Here is a 24,895-nt window from a genome sequence, read left to right as displayed (position 1 = left end):
TCAATTGAATGTCAGCACTACCAATGAATGATTAGTGGGATGGATTGAAAATGCCATGTTGATTAGTACTCTATAATTGCAGATAATAAGATTTGGAGGATCTTTGTTGGTGATAATCTAATCTATCTAGATTTATAAACCCCCTAGGTCAAATCCTTATGTGCACATATTAAGTTTTTTGTGTTGCAGCTGCCCATTTTCATAAAACAACCCTAATTTATTATGGCCTACACCTACTTCCCCTTCTTGTACATTTCTCTATGTTGTCATTCCAAAAATTAAATTAAAATTAAGAACATAATATATAAATGACACAAGTATTTTGATTTAAATTTGATTCAATTTTTAAAATATTTAAGGCTCGTTTGAGATATCCGATAAATAACTTTTAAAAACTTGCAAGCCGGCCAAGCTTGTAAATTACACAGTAATTATGAACAATATATATAGAGATGGAGAAGTGTAGCATTTCTATAAACAAAGGTTGCTCAATAGTTATGGTAGATTCTTCAGCAGAGGAGAGTGGTTGGACTTTGTACTTTGATGATCTGTTGAATGATAATAACATGATCAATACTCAATATGATCATGAAAAGCACTCTAATTTGGCACTCTCTTCTGATCAAAATGAGATTAGTAGTTCAAGACTTTGTCTAGTTCCTGACGCTGCTTCTTCAGCCTCAGTGGTGGCGTGTCCTTTAAAAACAAGCTGTAGACACTTGAACTTCAAGAAGAAGAGAAGTTGTATGGTTAATAAGGGATCATCAATGGCAAGTGATGACTCATTGGAAGATACTGCTAGTTCTCCTGCTAATAGTCCCAAGGTATATTCTTCTTCTTGGTTCGGTTTCAAATTTCTCGGTTATGTTAAAATCCAAAACTAGTTAGTTTTTCGGTATTTATTGAGTGGACCATTTTAGTTTGGTTCAATTTTCATCGGCTTTTGTCGATTTTGGTTACATTCCGGTTCCCATATCAAAATTCACATTTTTCGTAAATCCAAAACCAATTAGTTTTCCACTTTTTTTGTAGTGTACCGATTTAGGGGTGTTGGTCCTTTATATCACAATTTGAAACAAAATGGCCCAAAATCTCACAATTAGAAAAAATGGCCCTTTATATCACGAAAAAACGCATCTATAATTTACGTTTTTACAAAACGCATTTTTGAATTGCGTTTTTATAAATTAACAATATCCAAAACAGAACAAAAATTGGAAAATAAAAATAAAAAACAATGAAATGCATGTAAAGAATGCGTTAATAAGGAAAGGCATGATTTGAATGCGTGGGATCAGAGAGCAACGCATAGAAATAATGTGTTTGTAGTGTTAGAAAAAAAAATGGCAGTATGATGGATTTGAACCTGCAACCTTGTGCCTGTTGAATTCTTAATTGCACCGCATAACCACTGGACCAACAACACAATCCATTTAAAGCTATAAACGTAATTTTTATATCCGTTTCTCTGTGATACAAAGGGCCATTAATTCATGTTGTGATATTTTGGGCATTTTACTTTAAAATTGTAAGATTAAGGGCCATTTTTCCGTTTTAGTTTGGTTTGGTTCGCATCAGTTTTTGTCGATTTTGGTTACATTTTGGTATATTTCTTCAGCCCTATTACTAGCTAGCTAATATTTACTAAAATTTTCATGCAGTATAACTAACGACAATGTGTTTTTAACTCATTCTGCCTTGTCATCAACAGGTCTCTAATTTGAACCAAAAGTATGCTATGAACACGAAACATGAAGAATATGCAGAAATTATAAAGGTAAATTACAGATGCATTGAAGTGATTATGGGGGATAATTTTTTGGTGATGGTTTAGATAATGGAGTTTAGATTTTGCAGGAGGATACACAAAATAGTACCTCAACAGAACTGAAGAAAAGAGGGCTTTGCTTGGTACCGGTTTCCACCATTATGAACTACCTTGGTTAATTTCTACACAATTGTGAATGATGTTTATACTGAGCACGGTAAATATCTGTTAACTGGGATTTGGGAGGTTCTTCTCATGTAATGGACACCAGTGGCGGATTGACAAGAATTTTTCAGTTGGGTCACTATATATACTAGTTTTTATATTTTTACTAAACAAATGGACAATCATTCAATATAAAGAAAATTTTCAGTTAATTTTTTGAGATCAACCCTATTTCAATCCAGTAAATACTAAATATCATTTGATCAAACCCCTAATTCTGTTCAAAAATAATAATTTTTTGTCAAAAATATTTGATCAAACAACTAATTTTTTTTATTAGAAAATTGCGCATCCAGGGAATCGAACCCTGGTCAGTACCGTGGGAGGGTACTATGATACCACTACACCAGATGCGCTCGTGTTTTAAATTTCCAGTTTTAACATATTACTACATATTTCACGATAACTGCTTTTAACTGTGACTTAAACATTTTTTTAAATCTTTATTAATAAAATATAAACTTTGATGTAGTAAATAATGAAATAGCACTTCCGTTTCAAATCAGGAAAAGAACCATTAACTTGTTAAATTTTTTATTTTGGATAAATGGTTACAAAGTATTTTCAACTTTGATATACAGCTAGTAAGGAATTTCACTACTTGCCTTTCAAAACAGATACAGAAGATCAACTGCTTGCTATGTAAATTTCTTTTCCCGGGTCATCTTCAATATATATGACCAGTTGATGCTACCAATAATTTTATTATTACGAAGGTATACAAAAGGGATACTGCTACGTTGAATATCAATATAAAGGATCAGTACCCCTTGCTGGACAATACAATTAATATAGCAACTGTATCAGATTCAACGACAGAATATGAAATACGCTATCTCGTCTATTTTTTTCCAGGCATCTTCTCTAACAACTCTGGTATCACTTCAAATAAATCTCCCACCAGCCCATAATCAGCAACCTGTAATACGAGAGCTTGATAAACCAACTGCTTATACAGATAAAAAAATCATATTATATTGGAACACCTGCTTACATGAGCCACAGTTCTCATAGTGGACATATAATGCAGATTAGAACATGCAGTTGGTAGAACTCTGAGACTAATAATGTTAGAAGTCTGAGATAGATCTTAACCTGGAATATTGGTGCATCTGCGTCTTTGTTTACAGCGACAATGACTTTAGAATCTCTCATCCCTGCCAAGTGCTGAATGGCTCCAGAAACACCAAAAGCCATGTATAGTTCTGGAGCAACAATCTTTCCGGTTTGGCCAACCTGACATAAAAGCAAAGTATAGAAGAGGGGTACCAAAAATCTAAGTAACTAACATCCAAAATAATATGCAATAAGTGAACTTTTTCACGAGAATAATTAAATATGTTCTACATAGTTATGTTCGTTGGTGTGAGGACCCAACCGAACTTTAAAAACATAAAGACAACAGCGGCAAGGAGCTGGAGAAGCATGTTATTTTAGAACCAACAATTAATGAAGTTGCCCTTAATTCAGACAGCTCCGCTTTACCTATTAGTAATTGCATCAACTGAACACATTATCACTGATGACATTAACTGTTTGATGACAACATTGTTTTACCAATAATACATTTACGACTGATTTGGAGAGTCACCTGGAGCTCATTGGGTACATAACCAGCATCAACAGCAGCACGAGTAGCACCAACTGCAGATAATAGAAATTTTTATTTAGATGGTAATGCCATTTTACAAGTAGCTTATTGTCCATCTGACCACACTGTAACATAGGTATGATCCACATGGTAGCTTATGGAACATTAGGAAGTTGGCAAAACATTTGAAAGACTGGCTGTGCTACTTCAAAGGAACCAATATATTAATAGAATATAGTAGTCAAAAGAAGCTTTTTCAAGAGAAAAACCTGCAGCACCAAGTTTCTCCGCAAGCTGTTCTACCATTTTGAAGTTTTCGGCACTTTTCAGTGCTCTGCCCCCGGTTATCACAACACGTGCATTTCCAAGATCTGGACGTTCTGATTCCTGGGTTGTTTGTTTTATATATCTAGATTTACTGATTCCATCTGCAATCCAAAATATAAATTCTTAACAAAGTTGACTAGTTTGCTGCCAAGTGCGAACTATCTGAAAAATTGTCTACAAAACAAATCCAAAACCTCTAACCGGAATGAGTACTAGATATCTATATTTAAGTACATGCAGCTGCTAACCAAGTCTGATGCCTTAATCTCTTTCATATTATACATGCAGCTTTCATACCAGGTCCCTAGAAAAATAAACAAATTAACATACCTTCATCTATGGTTGATAGATCAACGTCATCAATTGGTGCAGAATTAGATTTCGAATCAGCTGCCATTGAGATCGATGGAAAAGAAGTAGTTCTAATGGACAACATACACGGGTTGGAACCAACATATCGAACAGTACAAAGAGCATTTCCTGCATATATTGGCCTGGAACATGTAAAGAAATAAAAATATATCACCAAACTAGAAATCGTGGTCTGAAATTGTCATTCACAATAGTTTTGATAGTTTCTTATGAGCCCAATTTCTATGACATAAAATTAGAAAATAGATATATAAAGAAGAAGGTTAGAACTGGTAAGACAACAAAGAAAACAGACAAGGAGGATAAGTAGCTTTGCCAGGATTTTTTGTTGACATGCATGCTTTAGACCCTAACAAGACTTGTAAAGGATTCATTGAACTCAAACCAGTAATAAAAAAAAATATCAACAAAACTGTGGAAGTAGCAGTCCTAACTTTTACACAAAAATGATAGCAAAGATATACAAATATTTTGTCCTAGCCATCAGTCAGGGCACAAAAAATAAAAATTACCTGCGAGAAAAAAAAGAAATTATGATTATATAAGTACTAAAAATTACCTCACAAAAAGATGAGGTTCTGAAATCTTGACCACGTCACTAATTGGAGAAACATCCAGAAGAGCAGCTGCACGTGGTAATATATTTTTCCCAAACGAACCTGAGGCGGAAATAATATGTGAGTAGCCACCTGTCTTCTGAACCAGTTGGAGTAATTTAGCCCATGGCTCAGCTAGAGGATATGTAAACTTATCTGATTTAGCCAGGAGCACCTAAACAACAAATAATAAATGAATTGTTAGGGATGTTTGCATTGATGATGCAAATGGGAGGAAATAAGCATGAAAATGATTTGGAATCCATAGGATAAGTAGGGAATGGGTTGCCTGTATAACAGGAATGACAATCTCGTACCTACTAATTAAACCCTCAACCAAAAATTACACATAGTAATAACATTCCGACTCCCAATAACTGGGATTTGGAAACCATGAACCAAAAACCTCTTCATTTTAATGGTAATATATTTTCATACCAGAATTCAAACTTTCTCCATTGTCTATCATGGAGTAATTAAAACCATATCTTAGAGATGCGGATATTATTACTGGGTAATTGGAGTTGTAGAGCTTTGACATAGTTATATTTGATGAATCACACACAAATTTAACCAAACATATGCCAAAAAAATTACTTCACAGTATAATTCTCAAAATAAGCTAAAAATGATAAATATAACTGCTAGTCCAATGAGATAATGCAAGACAAAGTACCTGTGAAATGGAAGGATGGCAAGAAGCAGCATGTGCAGCAGCTTCTTGAAGGGAAGGGCCTGACCCAGCCAGTAGCAGAGAAATAGAATTATCCTTGCTCAAATAATTTGCAGCTGCTATAGCATTTAATGTCTGAGCCTTGAGAGAACCACCTTCATGTTCGGCTAGAATTAATGTGCTAAGCTAATTACAAGGAAGCCATAGGAGAGAATTGAAAAAAATCAGTGACATGTATATATAATCACGCAATGATAGTATACATCAACTTCCAGCTCAAAAGGAGAAAATAATAATTAAAAAAAAAATAAAGAGCAAAATTTAAAAAATCGGGCTACACATACATTTATTTGAGTGAATGTGCAGATAATTTGCAAAACACTTAATATCTCAAAAGTAGAAAGTTATAAAGGACAACAAAATTGACATTTAAACACGTGTGAAATTGTTCTCACTTCTCATCGAAATACTTGACAACAAATTCTACTCTCAACTAGTTCTCTTCATTTCTTTTATCATTTTGTGTTGCTGTACGCGGAACCATGGTGAAATTAGTCTTTACTTTAGGACCAGCCGGCTTTTAAATAATTTTTTATTTTTTTGAGTTCCAATTGCTTTGAACACACAACTTAATTTGTTCCCGGATCCCTCAGAAACTTAGTCAGCCATATCCATACCTCGTCCTTCTTAAAACTAATGAACTCCTCATGCCTTGCTATTTGTTATATCATCTCCATCAATTTATTCATTTTTGTTTTGAGAGGGAATTAGACATGACAAAAATACACCCGTCTTCCAAACTTAATAGTAAAACTAACAATCACGAATTAATTAGAAATAATTGTATTACTATTACTCTATCACCAACTAGAGAATCAAACTAAATGAATTTTGCTATTTCTTTATCTGCAATTCTGCACTATGATTATAATCCTAAAACGCGTAAACAGCTGAAGACCTATGGTTAATCTGTCCCCAAATCAGGTATAATAAGGTGTCATTTGGATCATGCGATTCCAACTCGGTTAACAGGAATAGGAATGAAATTTCAATACAAAAATGAATTAGAACCTAATTCCCATTATCCAAGCGGCTCCTAAGTGTTTCGAGGAAACTCTAATTGGTTTAACTACTGCCAAATCTAGGGCAGAGGAAGCAAAATGATTAAAATTCGAGTGTACGTAAAGCCAGTCAAGGAACTGTATGTGTAAATATAAATCAACTACTCCATAGACCATATGTATACAGGATATACAAAACTAATCACTACACAATAAAGCAATCTTCATAACTAATTAAAGGAAAAATAGAGTAATCTATACTGCAGTGGAGTTAAAATAAAATTAGGAAATTAGCAAGCAACGGGGAATATAAGGAAGTAACTTACGTATCTAAAAGTAGAAGTTGACCTGCTTCTGTAAGCTCTGAGCATTGAAATGGTCGCCATTCTTTTTCTTTACAAACGAGAATGCTGAGCTGAGAAACGGAGTGCAGGGTGGGCTGTATGGCCGGATTAGCTCGCCAATTTAGAACTTACGTGACGCTACAAGCTTCAATTTTAAATTCCTGAAAAACAAAACCATATTTCGTTTCGTTTAATCAAATTTTATATATGGGTAGCAAATTCGGTTTTTCGGTTATTAATTGTGGTTAACGGATTTACTGAATTAAAATCAAATATATTTAGGTTCGATTTTTGATAGGTGTTTTCTTAATATTTCGGTCATTTTGATTTTGGTTAACCGAAAAAAACCCGGTTCAGTGCGGTGATAACACAATACACAACCCAATATATTTATGTTTTATTGAATTTTTTTGGTGAATTTCAAAATAGTAATGTCAGGTTTCGTGTTACCAAAATTCTTTTTTAAATAATTCATAATAATTATAATTTGTGTGTTTATATGTATATGATTGATCCCTTATTTTTTAAAAGTGCTTAAGGATTTTATTATCTAAGATTAAGTGAGTTTTCAATATAAAGTTAAAAGTATTTTTGTAAATGTAGGGGTTAATTCTGTTATTACAAATATGTCACTCAATTTTTATATGCAAAATCCTAATAATTTTAGATAACTTCTCTAAAGTTTACAATTATAAAGTGTCATGCGGTTGCATCGTAACGTAACTTGACTCATTATATTTATCGAAACATAAATTATAGTTATTTAATATCAGGGTCGAGCAAAAAATTGAAATGAAGCTGAAATCGGTAAAAATGGAGAAAAAATAAAATGTGTAAAACCGATCCTCGAAAAAAATAAAAAGCAAAATCGAAACTGATCATTCAATTCCGATAACATGTAGCTTCTGAACCGAAAAAGTTCAAATCGATCTGACAATCTATATATAAATTATTGTATATCTTTTATAACAACCTTTTTCTAATGAATTATACTTATTTATACAACCTTGTTTATACATATTTACCCAATGTTCGGAGTTTGAGATCGTCCTTGTTAAAAAATTCAAGATAAAATGTGGCTCTGAAAACGAAAGGGGTTATGTTGGTGACCAATTTCACCATATTCTCACTTGCATGGAATCTCTCTATAAAATCTACTTATGCTAGACAATCAGTTTGAGAAGGTATATGATTACTCTAGATCTATCAACCTAAGTCAAATAGATATGAGTAGAGACGAGTTCATGTCTGAATACGAGTGTATCTATTCATGTGCCATTTATGGTAGACTTGGTATCTAGACATATTATCCGATATGAATTATCTATCTATAATGCTTCATTTCTCATAAATGATTCGGATGTCGTTACGGAGGAACTTTAGTTAAGAACTTATATCGTAGTAATCTGCCGTGAGGAACACATACATGCACATATAACAAATATATTAGCTCACTAAACCTCGTAAAGGTTCTTTTTCCTGGCTGAATGCTTGCAATCATGTTGATGGGTTGCTGCAATCTTCTATGAAGAAAGAAATGATGAGCGTACACTTTGTCTAGATATTATCCCTATATTTTGGTTATTTATATTGATTTGAGCTTGAATTTAATAAATATTAATATTTTATTATAGTTATCAAAGAGATATAGTAAATAAATACTTGAAATTTACAAAATCAGAATTGGAGTTTAACTTGATTAAAAATCGAATTTTATGGGTCACTTATGTTGTATACATTATTTGGACCATATGTGAAATTCTAGATAGTCGATTCAGACGATTCAAATATGAGAATAACTTTACTTTAGATGTAGTCTTGTTTTCAAAGTCCAGCCGAATAAGCCTATTATTCGAGTCAAAAAGTCAACTACTAATTTTTACTTTTTTGGAATTAAATTTTAATTGAAAAATCTCCTTGTATTTGCACTAATTCTTAAAAAAAATATTAGATAGATAGATCAGACATAATACATAGATAAGTGATGAAAGAAGTAGTCGCGCAAGAGAGGAGGGGAAAAAGTCACAAACGGAGAATATCCGGTCATGGAAGACATTCAGTCAACTTTATTTTCTCTTATCTTTATATATCTATTTTTATGAACATGTGTTGGTTTTCTTGGGATTATTTTGATATATTGATTATAAACTAAATTGTACAAGTTAAGATTTTTATGGAATGCTAGTACGAGATTATTGTAGTTTGTAGTTTGCAGTTTATTCATTTATGTACGATCAACTCTAGTAAATTATTGAGTTAATTATAATACCGAGAGTGTTATAGTTAACTGACATAATACTTGAATGATGTATATTTATATCTTTTGATTATAATATTGTTACAGTATAATAATATTATTACAGTATAGACATTTATTCAGATCTTGCATAATCGTATGAAATTGGTGCTTAATTGTATTCTAAAAGTTAAAGTGGGCATATACATATGTTCGTTTAATTATAGAATCCATACCATAGTGATTTTGAGAGAAACTTATGATAATTGAATTTTAAGTTAGTAAATTGTGATATTGTTGTAATATTATACTATTTTATTGCCGACATAAACATATTGTGGGGAATAGTTATCTTGACTCATTTCCTCGTGTATGAAGCTCATCTAATTCTCTTTGTTATAATATAGCTAATTTAGTGTTAACTAATTAGTTTAATTAACAAATCAAAACTGCATTTTTGTGTCTTACAACCAAATTGTTCGATATTAATTATGATTTATACACGTTACACTCCTTGAGAAACAATATATGATATTTACTATTATATTATGACGTCGTATTGTAACGAACTACTGCCAGATTCTCTATGTTCACAATTTTTAATAATTATATTTATTTTATCATTTTTATTTGAGGTGATCTTATAATTGAAGTCGGACCAAATATAACCGATCTGACAATTTTGAAATCGAAACCAAACCGTAGGCTTCGATTGCGATTTTAGTTTTCATTTATGGAAACATAAAATCTTCGGTTTCATTTATTTCGTAGTCGCCTTCATCCTTTCCTATCTCAGGGTTTGTTCTTTTTCAAGTTAATCAAGGGCTTTCACTGGTTTTCTCCGGTGAAAAACCCCAACCCCTTCATTCTCTTTTGTTCTCGTTAATTACCTTATAATGAAACCCTATAATTTGGGTTTGGGTGTTTCTCCAATTGCAGTATGTGTTTGTATCTCATTTTGAGGTATTTTGTCATGTCTTTGTTTAGTTATTGTTGTGTTTATTTGGCTTTGGATATGTTGAGAACCAGTTTATTAATGTTTTTGGTGATTTAGAAAACATATATCGATTTTGGGGCGGTAATAATTGTAACAACCAAGAAATTACGCTTGTATTATATTATAATAAAGATAATTTATATGTATTATTATGTGATTAAGTGTGTTGAGTCAAAAACCCTAACTGCAATTTGCTACATGTTGTCTGTTTTGATCGGAATGTGTTTCGGGTGTTTATTGAGTGTTTTATTATAAGTTATAGGTTTTATATCAAAATTCGTACAGCTCAAACAGTGTTTTAAAAGCCCATATTTCAAACAAAATCATTGGCTCTATTTTGCCAAGAACGGCCTATACTACATCGATATTCTGAACATCTAGACATTTTACAAATTTACCTCTTTCGCGAAAAATGACTTTTCCGGACCCTTTTGGGAGTCAAAAACCCCAAAATCACATTTTTATTTTTATATGATCATGAAATTATCAAACATCATTTTTCTTTGCATTTTTTGTAATATTCACAATTTTTGGAAATTTTTTGCATATATTTTATATTTATTGGATATTTAAAAATTTATAATTAATACCCAAAAATTATAAAAATTGGGGCCAAATATTTTTATTAGATGTGTAATTAGACCCTTAATTTTATTTAGGGGTATTATTTTCATAAATATAACTAGTTGATTTATGGTTAATTAATTAGTAAATTATTATAAAAATATCAGAAAATCAAGAACAAGGAGTGTTGGTGAAGAACAACTGCAGAATTAAACCTCAGATTTCATAGTGTTTCTGTGCACCAAATCTTTCATGTGAGTAATCAAAACAAAACTTATGATCTCTACTTTCTATTCGTATCATCAATTTCATGTTTTGTTGTTTAGATTTTCAATTCGAATTTTAGGGTTTATGAACTGAATTGGGGGTTTTTTATTGTGAGGTTCTGGGTTGAATTTGATGTTTGGGATTGTTTCATATACTTGTTTATAATAGATTTATGTTATTCAATTCATCAAAGTAAAGTTCTAAGTGTTAGTTCTTAGTTTCAAGTTTTTGTAATTTTATTTTAATTCGTTTTTGAAGTTACATGAATCTGAGATTGTTGTGGTTATAGGGGTTAGATTGTAGAAGTAATAAGCTTTATTTTAAGCTATTATTCGTGATTTTTCGTGTACGAAAACGATACTTTGAGTTTTGGTCGTAAAATGTTATGGTTTGATCGGAGAAATTGTTCCCATGATTATTAGACGATGTTGTTGGCATGGTTGTGTTCCTGGAGTGATTTGGAGTGAAAACCCACCAAGAAACGAATCAAACGGTGTCTGTTTTGCCTGGAAATCGAGCTTGTCGAATTCGGTTGCAGCTCGCCGGAGTTTGATCTATTTTTGGCCGGAGATGACGATTTGTGCGACGGGGATGGAAGAGGACGGTAGGATGAGGTTCCTGGAAGACTGGGGAATGAAAACCCTCAGCAAATTTCGTCGTTGCATCGTTGTAGTGGCCGAATTGCTTCGCGGAAAACCCACCAGCGTCGTTGTCGGTGGGGATGTTCTTGGACGACCCGGAATCGACCCGGTTTCAACCCGGTGTTCGACCCGGTTTCGATCCAAAAACCCCTGACATGTTTCCTTGTTTGTTGTTTCTGAATTTTAATTATTTTTTTGATTTCATAAAATAGAAAATCAGTTTTAATAATTCTAAAAATCAATTAAAAATCAGATTTAAAATCTGAAAAATATTATAATTAATTTCTAAATTATTTTATTAATTTAGAAATTCGAAATTGGTTATTTATTTAATTATTTAAGTATTTATCTAACTATTTATTCAATTATCTATTATTTTATAATTAAGTAATAAATAAGATTAAATGATAAATGATAGATCGAATAATTTGAATAATGATTCGATAATTAATCAAATAATACGAGTAACTCGTAATTATACGAGTAACTCGTAATTATACGAGTAGTAGTTCGATAAGTTGGAATTAGTATTCGAGCGTTCGTTTATTTATATGATCAGAGTTGTAATAATTATTTGTACCGAATAATTAATTTCTAATAATCGATTTTATTGTATAATTCGTGAATAATTGGTAATAATTGTAATTAATGGTAATAAATTGTAATTAATTCTAAAAATTAGGGATTATTTATTTTAAAATACCATAATTCTTAAATAATGATTTAATAATATAAATAAGGGTTAACTAATGATGATTAATTGATTTATAATTAATTAAATCTTATTTATTGCGTAGTAATTAAACCGTTAGTCCGATTTGAGTGAAACGAAGACCCTTAGACTCAGAAAAATGACCCGATTCCATTAAAAATAAGTGTAAGTCATAATTTCTTTCGGAAGCGAGTCGTCTTGTGGTAATTAATTGTTTATAGTCCCTATTAGGGGTAGGATTGAGTCTAATAAATCCCGAAAAATTATGAATCGAACCGAATAATGTTAGTTAGTGTGAGTATAAGTCTAGTATCGATTCTAAAAATAATTACAAGTCTAAAATCAATTATGTGTCTTATGTGCTATGTGTTATGTGCTTTACACGATTATGTGAACCTTATGTGTTATATTATATATGCGAGTCTGATAGAATCGTATGGGTAGACGATTAGGGCTATGTGGTATCAATTCAAGATATGCGTATGAGATAAGTTATTTAAACGAATATCTTTCCATGATAGATTCAGTACCAACAAGGAGAATCAAGCCAGAAACAGAAGACAATAAATCATACGAGGTGAATTGCGCGCCAGACAAGTTTTTCCTTTATTCTAAGTTCAGAATAGTGAAATATATCCAACTTTCCATATAAATTACACCTTGATAATTCTTGTTCACATATATTGATACACAATTATTGATTCTTGTTTATATTTCATTTCGATTTTGATTTCTCCCAATTTATTGATTCCTCTATTCATATTCCAATATTGATACCCTTACTTACATATACTCTGATATATCCTGATATTGGGATACATCAAAAGCATACTGATTGTTCCGGATGCTAAGTTATGGACTTGATGGTTACGATACGAGCCGGGTATTAACCGGACCCTTGATGATTAGGCCATAATTGCATGGGTACCCCTTATGTTGGTTGAGTCTATGCAGTTGGGTATAGATCCGCACTGTATCCTGGCTGATCAGCAGGTTATAGTTGTAACGTCCGAGAAACTTACGTCTGTATTATATCATATTTATAATAAATTATGTGTATTAATGTGTCATTTATGTGTAATTATCTATCAAACCCTAACTGTTACTTGTTACGTGTACTCCGTGTCATTTCTGTGTTTTTAAGATATTTTTCAGATGTTTTATTTTGCATTCATCACTTTCATTTCAAACGTTTTACGACCCAAACCTTGATTTTAAAGCCAGTATTTCAAATAAAATAATGAGCCTTATTTTTCATCAAACGGCTTTTACCATCGCATTATTCTGAACATCTAGATATTTTATAAATTTTCTCGTTTTGCGAAAAATGATTTTTCCGGGCCCCATTGGGTGTTAAAAACCCCACAAAATCACATTTTTTTTATAAAATTATAGAACTTTTATTTATACCATTTCTTTGTATTTTTGCAATATTCATAATTTTTGGGAAAATTTTGGCATATATATTGTATATATAAAAATATTTATAAATTAAATTTTAATACCCAAAAATTATAAAAATTAGGGCCAAATATTTTTATTAGATGTATAATTAGGCCCTTAATTTTATTTAGGGGTATTATTTTTCACATTAAAAATAGCCTAATTATCAATTAATTATAATTAATTAATTATTAAAAATTCTGCAAATTTCTGGAAATTCTTTGAAGAACAGTTCGGGTCGGATTTCGGGTCAAGAATCAATCACTGATTTTGAACGTTTCTGGACACCAAATCGTATCATGTGAGTACTCAAATCGATGGGTTTGAGCTGTTCTTTCAGTTTATGCAATCAATTTCAGGTTTTGATGTGTGGATTTTCAATTTGTAATTATAGGGTTTATGCTAGAATTGGTACTTTTCGATTTTAGGGTTACTTGTTGAAATTGATGTTATGAATAGCTTTATTTGATGGTTTATGATCGATTCCTGCTAATTAATTATACATATGATTGCTTGAATTGATAGGACTATATCTAGGGTTTATGTATTTCTTTGTTTGATCGTTTTTTTATTTTTGAGATAACTGAGATATGATAGAGTATAGGGGTTTGATTGTGTGTGTTATAAGCATTATTTTCATATATACAACGTAATTTTTTATGTACAAATTAGTGAAATCGGATTTTGGCCGGACTTTTGTTTGATTTGATCGGAGAATTAGTTGTAGGGGTTGTTAGGATTAGATGTTGGTATGGTTGAATTGCTAGTGTGATTTTGAATGAAATAGAAGGTCGAATCGATCCAAACGATCCCGGTTTGACTACGAATCGAGCTCACCGGATTCTCGCTGGTTTTTGTTCTGTTTCGCCGGGAAAGATGACACATGGGTGGATGAACGAGAAAGACGACAGGGATGTGCAGCTGAAGTTGTGATGAATTGATAGGCAGCAAAAACGGACTGAAAACGTGTTGTTTCGTGTAGAAATTGACCTTGTCGGAATCGAGCTCCGGTGGCCGGAACCTCGCCGGTTTCTGGGTTATGAAGAACACCGGCGGGTTGTTCTTGCCAACCCGGACCCGACCCAGTGGATTCTAAATATTAACCCGGTTTCAATCCTAAAAAGCCCTAACTTGAATTTCAGTTTATGTTTCAGAATTTTAATTAATTATTTATATTTTATAAAATCAGAATTAGTTTTTATTAATTCTCAAAACTAATTAAAAATTAGTTTTAAATTCTGTAAAATATAATTAATAGTTTCTGAATTATTTTCTTAAATTAGAAATTCGAATTTAATTATTTAATTAATTATTTAAATATTTATCTAATTATTTATCTATTTAATTATTATTGAATAGTTAAGTAAATAATTAATAATTAAGGATTAAAATTTATCGAATATTACGAGAAAAGATTCGATAATTAGGAAATAAAACGAGTAACTCGTGTTCATACGGGTAATTGAACGATAAGTTCGATTATTATTACTCGAACGATAGTTAACTATTCCTAGAATATCGTAATAAGTATTCGTAACGAATAATTAAATACAGATAGTTAATTTAAGTCGTATAAATGGTAATAATAACCGTAATGTTTCAATAATTATGCGAGAAATGCGAATAGCTCGTAGAAACACGAGTAGTTGATCGTTGAGTTGGAATATGATTCGAATAATAACTTAATTATTCGATAATTATCGTATCCGCTAACGATATCGATTATTTATTTGTAAATATTCGATCTAATCGAGTAAGTAATAATAAATTGTAGGTACTTGTAATAAATTGTAATTAATCCTAATGATTAGGGATTAATTATTGTAGATTATTAAATAATCACTTATTAAATATTTATTAGTTATTTATTATTTATTAATTATTTAAAAAGGATTAATTATTTTAATAATTAATCAAATAACTTTCAATAAATCATAACATATTCATTTTAACTCCAAAAATTATAGAAAAATTATTTTTGACTTTAATTTTTCTTAAATAATTATTTAAAAATTATTTTAGGGTTTAAAAATTTGAAATAATTATTTATATTGGATAAATAAATTGAATTATCAGTGTTTAATTGATAGTAATTAGACCGTTAGTCCGATTTGAGCGAAACGAAAGCCCTTTGACTCAGAAAAATGAATTCTTTTCATTAAAAATAATATTAAGACCTAATTTCTTCTAGAAATTAGTTGACTTTATTATTTGCTTGATTATCAGTCGAAGTGCATGCCGAGACGAGTCCGGAAAATTCCGGAAAAATGGGAAACAAGGCAGATGATGATCAGTGAAGCGATCAGCGAGTCGATTTTGATTTAAAAAAAAATATTTTAACTATAAAAATGATTATGTGCTTATGTGCTTAAGTGTATTATGTGGTTAATCGAGTCTTATCTGCTAATATATAATATACGGGTCAGTTATAAGCGCATGGGTAGATAATAGGAACGACGTGAAGTTGATTCAAGATGCAATTAAAGTACAAAATGACTTAACCAGTCTATTTTGCTAACAGAAGCTAAGCCAGCAAGGCATGTCGAGTAGGTGATAGACGAAGGTGATTTAATTGCAGTGAGTCGCGCAGAAGGCAAGTTTTTCCCCTATTCTATTTTCAGAATAGTGATATTTTCTTCAAATTCTTATCACGCTTGCACTTTTTTAATTCTCTTGTTCATATTTCATTTCGATTCTTGCTTATCCTTTTCATTTGACTTTATTATTCATATTCCAATTGCTACTCACAATTATTGATATATTCTGGTGATTAGAATATATCAAAGCATACCGATTGTTCCGGTTGCTATGCCAGGGACTAGATAATAATACTTTGGGGATTAAGTTTACTTAATCCTAAGGTCCGGGACATAACCGGATCTTTGAGATGGGTCGTAGTGCATGGGTGCCCGACGGGATCTATATAGTGAGATATAGATCTGCACTGTATCCTGGCTGATCAGCAGGGTATAGATGCGAACTTGAGTCATTTTAGTTCATTTATATTCGCCAATAATGGCCTTTTTTCTAATCTCGCGGGGTTATATCTTTGAAAATATACCCGGGTTACGGATTTATTTAAATTGCTTTAACACTGTTTATATTTACGGACTTTTTGAGCAATTGTTGGCTCACCCTTTTTGTTGGTATTCACCTTATTATTTTCAGTTAAGAAGGAATATGAAACCCATCAGGACTCGAGTGGTAAAGAAGCGGGTCAAGCCTCGTGATCCTCTCATACCCAAGGTGTTGATCCCAATTTAGGAAGAAAGCTTTGAGTTTCCCTAACAGGTGATGTATAGATAGTTAGTGTGTGTGTTTGAATATAGATGAACTTAGTTTAAAATGGATTAGACAATGGTTTGTAATAAAGAGAGTTTGTGAGATTTTGAATTTGGTTTGTAATAAAAGTAGATAGTGGTTCTTGTTTTCATACTTCAACCTAAAAAGATCCTGGTTAGTGTTAAAGGGGTTTAGTTTTATTTCTTTATTATTGTTAATCAGATTGTACAGGTTTGGTGATTAGCTAGTAACCCCCAGACTTATACCCCGGGTCTGGAGGGCGTTACAGGTTGGCATCAGAGCTGTAGATTTGGTGCCTGAAAACAAGAACATTAGGGTTAAGATAGGATAGGGAGATCACATAAGATGTGAATAGTCAAATAGGAAGAGTAGTGTTAGGATTTAGGTCAGATTAGAATAGGAAAGTGTAAATCTTAGGACTGTTTAGTGACCTTTCTTTTCTGTGGTATATTATCAGATGACATCTTCTGGTTATTCTGCATCTTCTTAGAGGACAGTCACCGGGCCAGCAGCACCAGTTATACCTCCAGTATCTGAGCACATGTTTCCTCCTCTACCACCTCCACCACCATTGCCACAGGAGCCGGTACCACCAGTTCAGGGGATAGTCCATGATCCCATATAGATATTTGATCCATTTGAGTTCTTTGAGCCGATGGTTCATTTATCAGTTGAGCATCAGTTTATACCGGGGATTGAGCCAGAGTTACCCCCACCACCAGTGTTACCTCCTATACCAGTGCATGCCCCAGAGCCAGATGTATTTCAGATGATTCCAGTCGAGGGGATGGGAGAGCATGATGTGGATCTACAGTTAGGATTACCACAACAGGGTGCATGTATACCGATGGTTCCTTCACAGGAGTCAGTAGGTCAGGTTGCACAGCCGTACATGGTACCCTACCATGAGTACAGGGTTATGAGGGATGATGTGGAGTATTGGAGAGCACAGTGCCGAGAGATTATGCATTTATTTGACCAGAGAGACAGAGGACCGTTAGCGGCCCTACAACCAGATTACTATATGAGACAGCGATTGCAGTCGGTTTTGATGAGTGCCACTTGGGAGCTTGATGATTTGACCCATGAGGGACCACCTTCTTTCGCAGAGTTCTACAGGATATTCCGCTTGGCACAAACTTTGATCCAGGCACTTAGGGATGAGCTTAGGCGTATTCCGCCTGGGTTTTGAGACAGTGACAGTTTTGAGACAGTGACTTCAGAGTACAGATGTATATAGAGGCAGCATAGTATAACATAGTGAGTAGTGTGTATGTGTGTATTAACAGCTTAACCTGTAGTAGTAGTTTGACATGTAGTGGTAGTATGACTTGTAGCCGGGGTGATAACCAGTAGAGCGAGACTTTTTGTATCAAGCATTTACACCTGAGGCTGGTGTCATATATATAAAATGAACTTTTTCAAATTTCTTTTATTTAAATTTCAGTTTCTACAATTTTACAGTATTTATCTTCACTTTATTGTTTTACAACTTCTCATATTATAATTCCTGTTGAAAAAAGAAAAGAAAAGAAAAGAACAACCATTTAATTTAACTGCTTACATTTCCAATTTTTATATTCAGCAACTGTTTTCTTTATTTAAACCATGTTGTTAATACATGATAAATTGTTTTCTTACTTACTGTTAATTGTTTATTAAACTGTTAAAGAAATATCACTTGTTTTATTATCAGAAGATGGCATCAAAAAGAAAGTCTAGGGCTGACACTTCTAACAACAATTCCGAAGATCAGACTAATGAGACCATGAACCAAATGTTCCATCTGATGTAACAACAGATGGTAATGATGCAGCAACAGATGCAACATCAGCAGCAACAGATACAACAACAAATGTTACAGCAGCCACCTCGTCCGGAGCCTCAATTACCACCAGTATTACCTGTTGTTACTTTTAAGCAGTTTCAGTCAGTTAAACCTCCGGAATTTGATAGGTCAGCCGATCCTATTAAAGCCACCACCTGGTTAAAAGAAATAGAGAAAGCGTTTGCACTAGTGAAGATAGGTGAAGATCAAAAGACTGACTTTGCTAGTTATTTGTTGAAAGGAGAAGCAAATTATTGGTGGGAGTCTAAAAAGGCTTTAGAGGGTGAAGATGTTATTGCATGGGATAGGTTTAAAGAGTTGTTTTTGGAGAAACATTTTCCTCGCTACGTGAGAAATCAAATACAGATAAAGTTTTTGGAACTGAAGCAGGGAAGTATGTCCGTGACAGAGTATGAAGCCAAGTTTACTGAATTGGCTAGATTCGTCCCAGAACAAGTGGATACTAAAGAGAAATGAGTTCAAAGGTTTCAAGAGGGATTACGACCGTGGATTCGTGGACATGTTGCAGTGTTTGAATTAACAACGTATACCGCCGTAGTCCAGAAAGCCTTGATCATCGAAGGAGAGAGTGAAAGATCTCAAAGAGATAGAGGACATGGAAGTTTCCAAGATCGTTCCAGCAAAAAGCCGGAATTTCAAGCCCGGACAAATTTAAATTTTAAAAGGATAGGACAAGGTACCCAGAAAGCAGGCAATCATTTCCAAGCCCCCAAACAGCAGGGAATTATCAAGATCCCAGTGCCGTACTGCAGAACTTGTGGACGCAAGCACACCGGCGTATGTATTAAAGCATATGTGACATGTTTCAAATGCAAGTAGAAAGGGCACTATTCTAACGATTGTCCAACGGGAAAGACAACAGAAATCACTTGCTACCAATGTGGAAAGAAAGGGCTTATCGCTAGGAATTGTAAAGGACCAGCAATGACAGCCAGTATTCCGAAAGTGTTGGCACTACCTCCGCCACCGCCGCCGAATCAATCCAGAGCAAGGACTTTCAACATGACCATGAAAGAAGCAGTGCAGAGTCCGAGTGTTATTGCAGGTACGCTTTTGGTGAATTCCATAAGTTCAAAAGTATTAATTGATTCTGGAGCTACCCGTTCATTTATTTCTGAGGAATTTCTTGATAAATTACATTGTGAAATAGAGTGGTTGGGCGAGACGTTGATTATAAAATTAGTGAATGACGACCAAGTTCCAGTAGATCGAGTATGTCCTGCATGCGAGATAGAAATAGTCGGACATTATTTTTCTGTAGACTTGATTCCTTTTAAGGTAGGAGAGTTTGACATCATTTTGGGAATGGATTGGTTAGCTTGTCATAATGCTCAGATAGATTGCGCGAATAAGAAAGTCAAATTGCGAACTGCGGAAAATGTGACGGTAATATTCAAGGGCGAAAAACAGTGGAAGAAATTTCTTACAGTGATGCGGACTAAACGATTGTTTCGGCAAGGATGTGAGGTGTACATAGCTTACGTGTTAGATACTGAGAAAGGAAGTCCCAAATTAGAAGACATTCCAGTTGTATGTGAATTTCCGGACGTCTTTCCAGATGAACTTCCAGGGTTACCACCAGATCGAGAAATTGAGTTCACGATTGATTTAGCACCAGGTACAGAACCAGTTTCGAAAGCTCCATATCGAATGGCTCCAGTCGAGATGAAGGAATTATCAACGCAACTGGAAGATCTTCTAGATAGAGGCATCATACGACCCAGTGTATCCTCATGGGGTGCACCGGTGTTGTTCGTGAAGAAGAAGGACGGCAGCATGCGATTATGCATCGACTATCGGGAATTAAATAAGCTCACTATCAAGAACAATAATCATTTACCGAGAATCGACGATTTGTTCGATCAGCTAAAATGAGCTGCATGGTTTTCGAAGATAGATTTACGATTAGGCTATCATCAATTGAAGATTAAAGTCGAAGATATTCCCAAGACTGCGTTTCGTACGAGATATGGACATTATGAGTTTCTTGTGATGGCATTCGGTTTGACTAATGCGCCAGCAGCATTCATGGATCTGATGAACAGAGTATTCAAGAAATATTTGGACAAATTCGTGATTGTATATATTGATGACATCTTGATTTACTCAATGACGGAAGAAGAGCATGCGGAACACTTGAGGATAGCTTTGGAAATTCTGAGGAAAGAGCAACTGTACGCAAAATTCTCGAAATATGAATTCTGGTTGAAAGAAGTACAATTTCTAGGACACGTCATCAGTAGAGAAGGCATCTAAGTTGATCCAGCAAAGATTGAAGCTGTGTTGAATTGGGAAAGACCAAAGACACCAACTAAAGTTCGAAGTTTCTTGGGATTGGCAGGATATTATAGAAGATTTGTTAAGGATTTTGCGAAAATAGCAACGCCGTTAACCAAGTTAACTCGAAAAAGTGAAAAGTTCGTATGGAACGACAAATGTGAGGAAAGTTTCCAGGAACTGAATAATAGATTAGTAACTGCACCGGTACTTGTGTTGCCAGACGAGCATGAAAATTTTATCATTTACAGCGATGTTTCGTATCGCGGACTAGGATCTGTATTGATGCAACACGGTAACGTCATTGCATATGCCTCAAGGCAGCTTAAACCTCATGAGCAGAAATATCCTACGCATGATTTGGAATTAGCAGCGATCGTATTTGCGTTGAAACTTTGGAGACACTATCTCTACGGTGAAAAATGCGAAATCTACATGGATCATAATAGTCTGAAGTATATCTTTACGCAAAAGGAACTGAACATGCGTCAACGTCGATGACTGGAATTGATTAAAGATTACGATGTTACGATCAGTTATCATCCAGGGAAAACAAATGTTGTGGCAGATGCGCTGAGCAGAAAAGAAAGATTGAATTTGTTAACTTCATGCGAATACTTAGCTAAGGAATTCGACAAATTGGAAATCGAAATTCATGTTCCCAATGAATCTGCAGAAGCTATCTACGCTATGACTTTTCAACCAGAGTTGTTAGAGAAGATTCGCCGCTTTCAAGAAGAAGTGATGAGTCAAGATGACGACTTAACGGGAGAAGAAATCACAACTCGGAAGGATAATGAAGGAATTTTACGCTTTGCATCAAGAATCTGGATCCCTAATGTAGCAGAATTAAAAGAAGAAATACTGCGAGATGCGCACAGTTCGAAGTATTCCATTCATCCAGGGAGTACAAAAATGTATCGCGATCTGAAGGAAAAATTTTGGTGGCCGAACATGAAGAAGGAAATAGCAGAATGGGTAAGTAAATGCTACACATGCCAGCGAGTCAAAGCGGAACATCAACGACCGAGCGGATTATTACAACCGTTAGATATTCCAGAATGGAAATGTGAACATCTAGCGATGGATTTTGTGGTAGGACTACCAAGGACTAAAGTAAATCATGATGCGATATGGGTAATCATTATTAGACTCACGAAGTCGGCACATTTTCTACCGATTAACGAAAGATTTTCACTCGACAAGCTAGTGCACTTGTATCTCAAGGAAATTGTGATGCGACATGGAGTTCCAATATCTATCGTGTCTAATCGAGATCCTCCTTTCAATTCAAGATTTTGGAGACAATTTCAAGAATGTCTTGGAACTAAATTAAACATGAGTACCGCTTATCATCCGCAAACCGATGGGCAAAGTGAAAGAACTATCCAAACGATTGAAGACATGCTACGAGTTTGTGCGATTGATTTCGAAGGCAATTTGGATGAACATTTACCTTTGGTGGAATTTTCTTACAACAACGGCTATCACGTTAGTATTGGAATGCCACCGTACGAAACGTTATACGGAAGAATATGCAGATCACCAGTATATTGGGATGAAGTTGGAGAACGCAAGATTTTGGGTCCAGAATTAATCCAACAAACTAAAGAAAAGATTGAACTTATCCGGAGACGATTAGATGCAGCACAAAACAGGCAACGCAAATATGCAGATCGAGCACGGAAAGATATGGATTATCAGAAAGGAGAGCACGTATTACTCAAAATATCGCCATGGAAAGGATTGACCAGATTTGGCAACAAGGGTAAATTGAAACCATGATACGTCGGACCGTTTGAAATTTTGAGGAAAGTGGGAAAAGTTGCGTACGAATTAGCTTTACCGCCGCATATGCAACATATTCACAATGTGTTTCACGTGTCGATGCTTGAGCGATATAATCCTGATTCTAGGCATGTAATCGAGTATGAACCAATAGATATCCAACCTGATTTGTCTTTTATAGAACAGCCGATAAGAATTTTTGATCGGCGAGAGAAAGTATTGAGAAATAAGTCTGTATTTTTAGTGCGAGTATTGTGGAGAAATCATATGGCTGAAGAATCAACCTGGGAACTTGAGAGTGAGATATTAGAGAAATATCCTCATTTGTTTTCATAAAAGATTCTGAGGACAGAATCCTATTAAGGGGGAAAGGATGTAACGTCTGAGAAACTTACGTCTGTATTATATCATATTTATAATAAATTATGTGTATTAATGTGTCATTTAAGTGTAATTATCTATCAAACCCTAACTGTTACGTGTTACGTGTACTCCGTGTCATTTCTGTGTTTTTAAGATATTTTTCAGATGTTTTATTTTGCATTCATCACTTTCATTTCAAACGTTTTACGACCCAAACCCTGATTTTAAAGCCAGTATTTCAAATAAAATAATGGTCCTTATTTTTCATCAAACGGCTTTTACCATCGCATTATTCTAAACATCTAGATATTTTATAAATTTTCTCATTTTGCAAAAAATTATTTTTCCGGGCCCCATTGGGTGTTAAGACCCCACAAAAATCACAATTTTTTTTATAAAATTATAGGACTTCTATTTATACCATTTCTTTGTATTTTTGTATTATTCACAATTTTTGGGAAATTTTGGCATATATATTGTATATATAAAATATTTATAAATTAAATTTTAATACCCAAAAATTATAAAAATTAGGGCCAAATATTTTAATTAGATGTATAATTAGGCCCTAAATTTTATTTAGGGGTATTATTTTTCACACTATAAATAGCCTAATTATCAGTTAATTATAATTAATTAATTATTAAAAATTCTGCAAATTTCTGAAAATTTTCTGAAGAACAGTTCAGGTCGGATTTCAGGTCAAAAATCAATCACTGATTTTGAACGTTTCTGGACACCAAATCGTATCATGTGAGTACTCAAATCGATGGTTTTGAGCTGTTCTTTCAGTTTATGCAATCAATTTCAGGTTTTTATGTGTGGATTTTCAATTTGTAAGTCTAGGGTTTATGCTAGAATTGGTACTTTTCGATTTTAGGGTTACTTGTTGAAATTGATGTTATGAATAACTTTATTTGATGGTTTATGATCGATTCCTGCTAATTAATTGTACATACAATTGCTTGAATTGATAGGACTATATCTAGGGTTTATGTATTTCTTTGTTTCATCGTTTTTTATTTTTGAGATAACTAAGATATGACAGAGTATAGGGGTTTGATTGTGTGTGTTGTAAGCGTTATTTTCATATATACAACGTAATTTTTGATGTACAAATTAGTGAAATCGGATTTTGGCCGGACTTTTGTCTGATTTGATCGGAGAATTAGTTGTAGGGGTTGTTAGGATTAGATGTTGGTATGGTTGAATTGCTAGTGTGATTTTGAATGAAATAGAAGGTCGAATCGATCCAAACGATCCCGTTTTGACTACGAATCGAGCTCACCGGATTCTCGCCGGTTTTTGTTCTGTTTCACCGGGAAAGATGACACAGGGGTGGATGAACGAGAAAGACGACAGGGATGTGCAGCTGAAGTTATGATGAATTGATAGGCAGCAAAAACGGATTGAAAACGTGTTGTTTCGTGTAGAAATTGACCTTGCCGGAATCGAGCTCCGGTGGCCGGAACCTCGCCGGTTTCTGGGTTATGAAGAA

At 33.7% G+C, this 24,895-nt stretch overlaps 2 protein-coding genes and 1 non-coding gene across 5 annotated transcripts; 1 reads left to right on the top strand and 2 right to left on the bottom strand.

Moving 5' to 3' along the window:
* The first annotated feature begins 299 nt into the window (after positions 1 to 299).
* Positions 300 to 2,359, top strand: LOC141721283 (vascular-related unknown protein 4-like). 2 transcript variants are annotated; one of them, XM_074524117.1, is made up of 3 exons: positions 300 to 824; positions 1,712 to 1,777; positions 1,849 to 2,359. In XM_074524117.1, exons 1-3 carry the CDS (start codon positions 453 to 455, stop codon positions 1,945 to 1,947), a joined length of 537 nt encoding a protein of 178 aa, XP_074380218.1. In that variant the 5' UTR covers positions 300 to 452; the 3' UTR covers positions 1,948 to 2,359. The 2 variants fall into 2 exon arrangements, with proteins under 2 accessions (XP_074380218.1, XP_074380219.1); XM_074524118.1 differs by having other exon boundaries at positions 359 to 824; positions 1,858 to 2,359.
* Positions 2,279 to 2,349, bottom strand: TRNAG-CCC (transfer RNA glycine (anticodon CCC)). The gene has a single exon. It is a non-coding gene; the product is annotated as a tRNA-Gly (tRNA).
* A 273-nt stretch (positions 2,360 to 2,632) lies between the features above and the next one.
* Positions 2,633 to 7,123, bottom strand: LOC141721282 (electron transfer flavoprotein subunit alpha, mitochondrial). Of its 2 annotated transcripts, none has more exons than XM_074524115.1 (8): positions 6,940 to 7,123; positions 5,556 to 5,738; positions 4,843 to 5,054; positions 4,242 to 4,405; positions 3,854 to 4,012; positions 3,585 to 3,637; positions 3,089 to 3,229; positions 2,633 to 2,912 (listed from the first exon to the last, which is right to left on the bottom strand). In XM_074524115.1, exons 1-8 carry the CDS (start codon positions 6,997 to 6,999, stop codon positions 2,835 to 2,837), a joined length of 1,050 nt encoding a protein of 349 aa, XP_074380216.1. In that variant the 5' UTR covers positions 7,000 to 7,123; the 3' UTR covers positions 2,633 to 2,834. The 2 variants fall into 2 exon arrangements, with proteins under 2 accessions (XP_074380216.1, XP_074380217.1); XM_074524116.1 differs by having other exon boundaries at positions 5,556 to 5,733; positions 6,962 to 7,122.
* Between the last annotated feature and the right edge of the window lie 17,772 nt (positions 7,124 to 24,895).

Source organism: Apium graveolens, chromosome 4 (genome assembly GCF_009905375.1).
Source record: "Apium graveolens cultivar Ventura chromosome 4, ASM990537v1, whole genome shotgun sequence".
NCBI classification, from domain to species: Eukaryota; Viridiplantae; Streptophyta; class Magnoliopsida; order Apiales; family Apiaceae; genus Apium; species Apium graveolens.
This window is presented reverse-complemented; position numbering and strand designations above follow the sequence as displayed.

Bases quoted from the DNA above. Each gene is read 5' to 3' on its own strand.
- LOC141721283 (XM_074524117.1), top strand. From the start codon at position 453: ATGGAGAAGTGTAGCATTTCTATAAACAAAGGTTGCTCAATAGTTATG. The intron at 825-1,711 runs GTATATTCTTCT...TGTCATCAACAG, and splicing joins CTCCTGCTAATAGTCCCAAG to GTCTCTAATTTGAACCAAAA. The intron at 1,778-1,848 runs GTAAATTACAGA...AATGGAGTTTAG, and splicing joins AATATGCAGAAATTATAAAG to ATTTTGCAGGAGGATACACA.
- LOC141721282 (XM_074524115.1), bottom strand. From the start codon at position 6,999: ATGGCGACCATTTCAATGCTCAGAGCTTACAGAAGCAGGTCAACTTCT. The intron at 4,013-4,241 runs GTATGTTAATTT...TTTGGATTGCAG, and splicing joins TCTATCAACCATAGATGAAG to ATGGAATCAGTAAATCTAGA. The intron at 3,230-3,584 runs GTGACTCTCCAA...CTTTTATGTCAG, and splicing joins ATGTACCCAATGAGCTCCAG to GTTGGCCAAACCGGAAAGAT.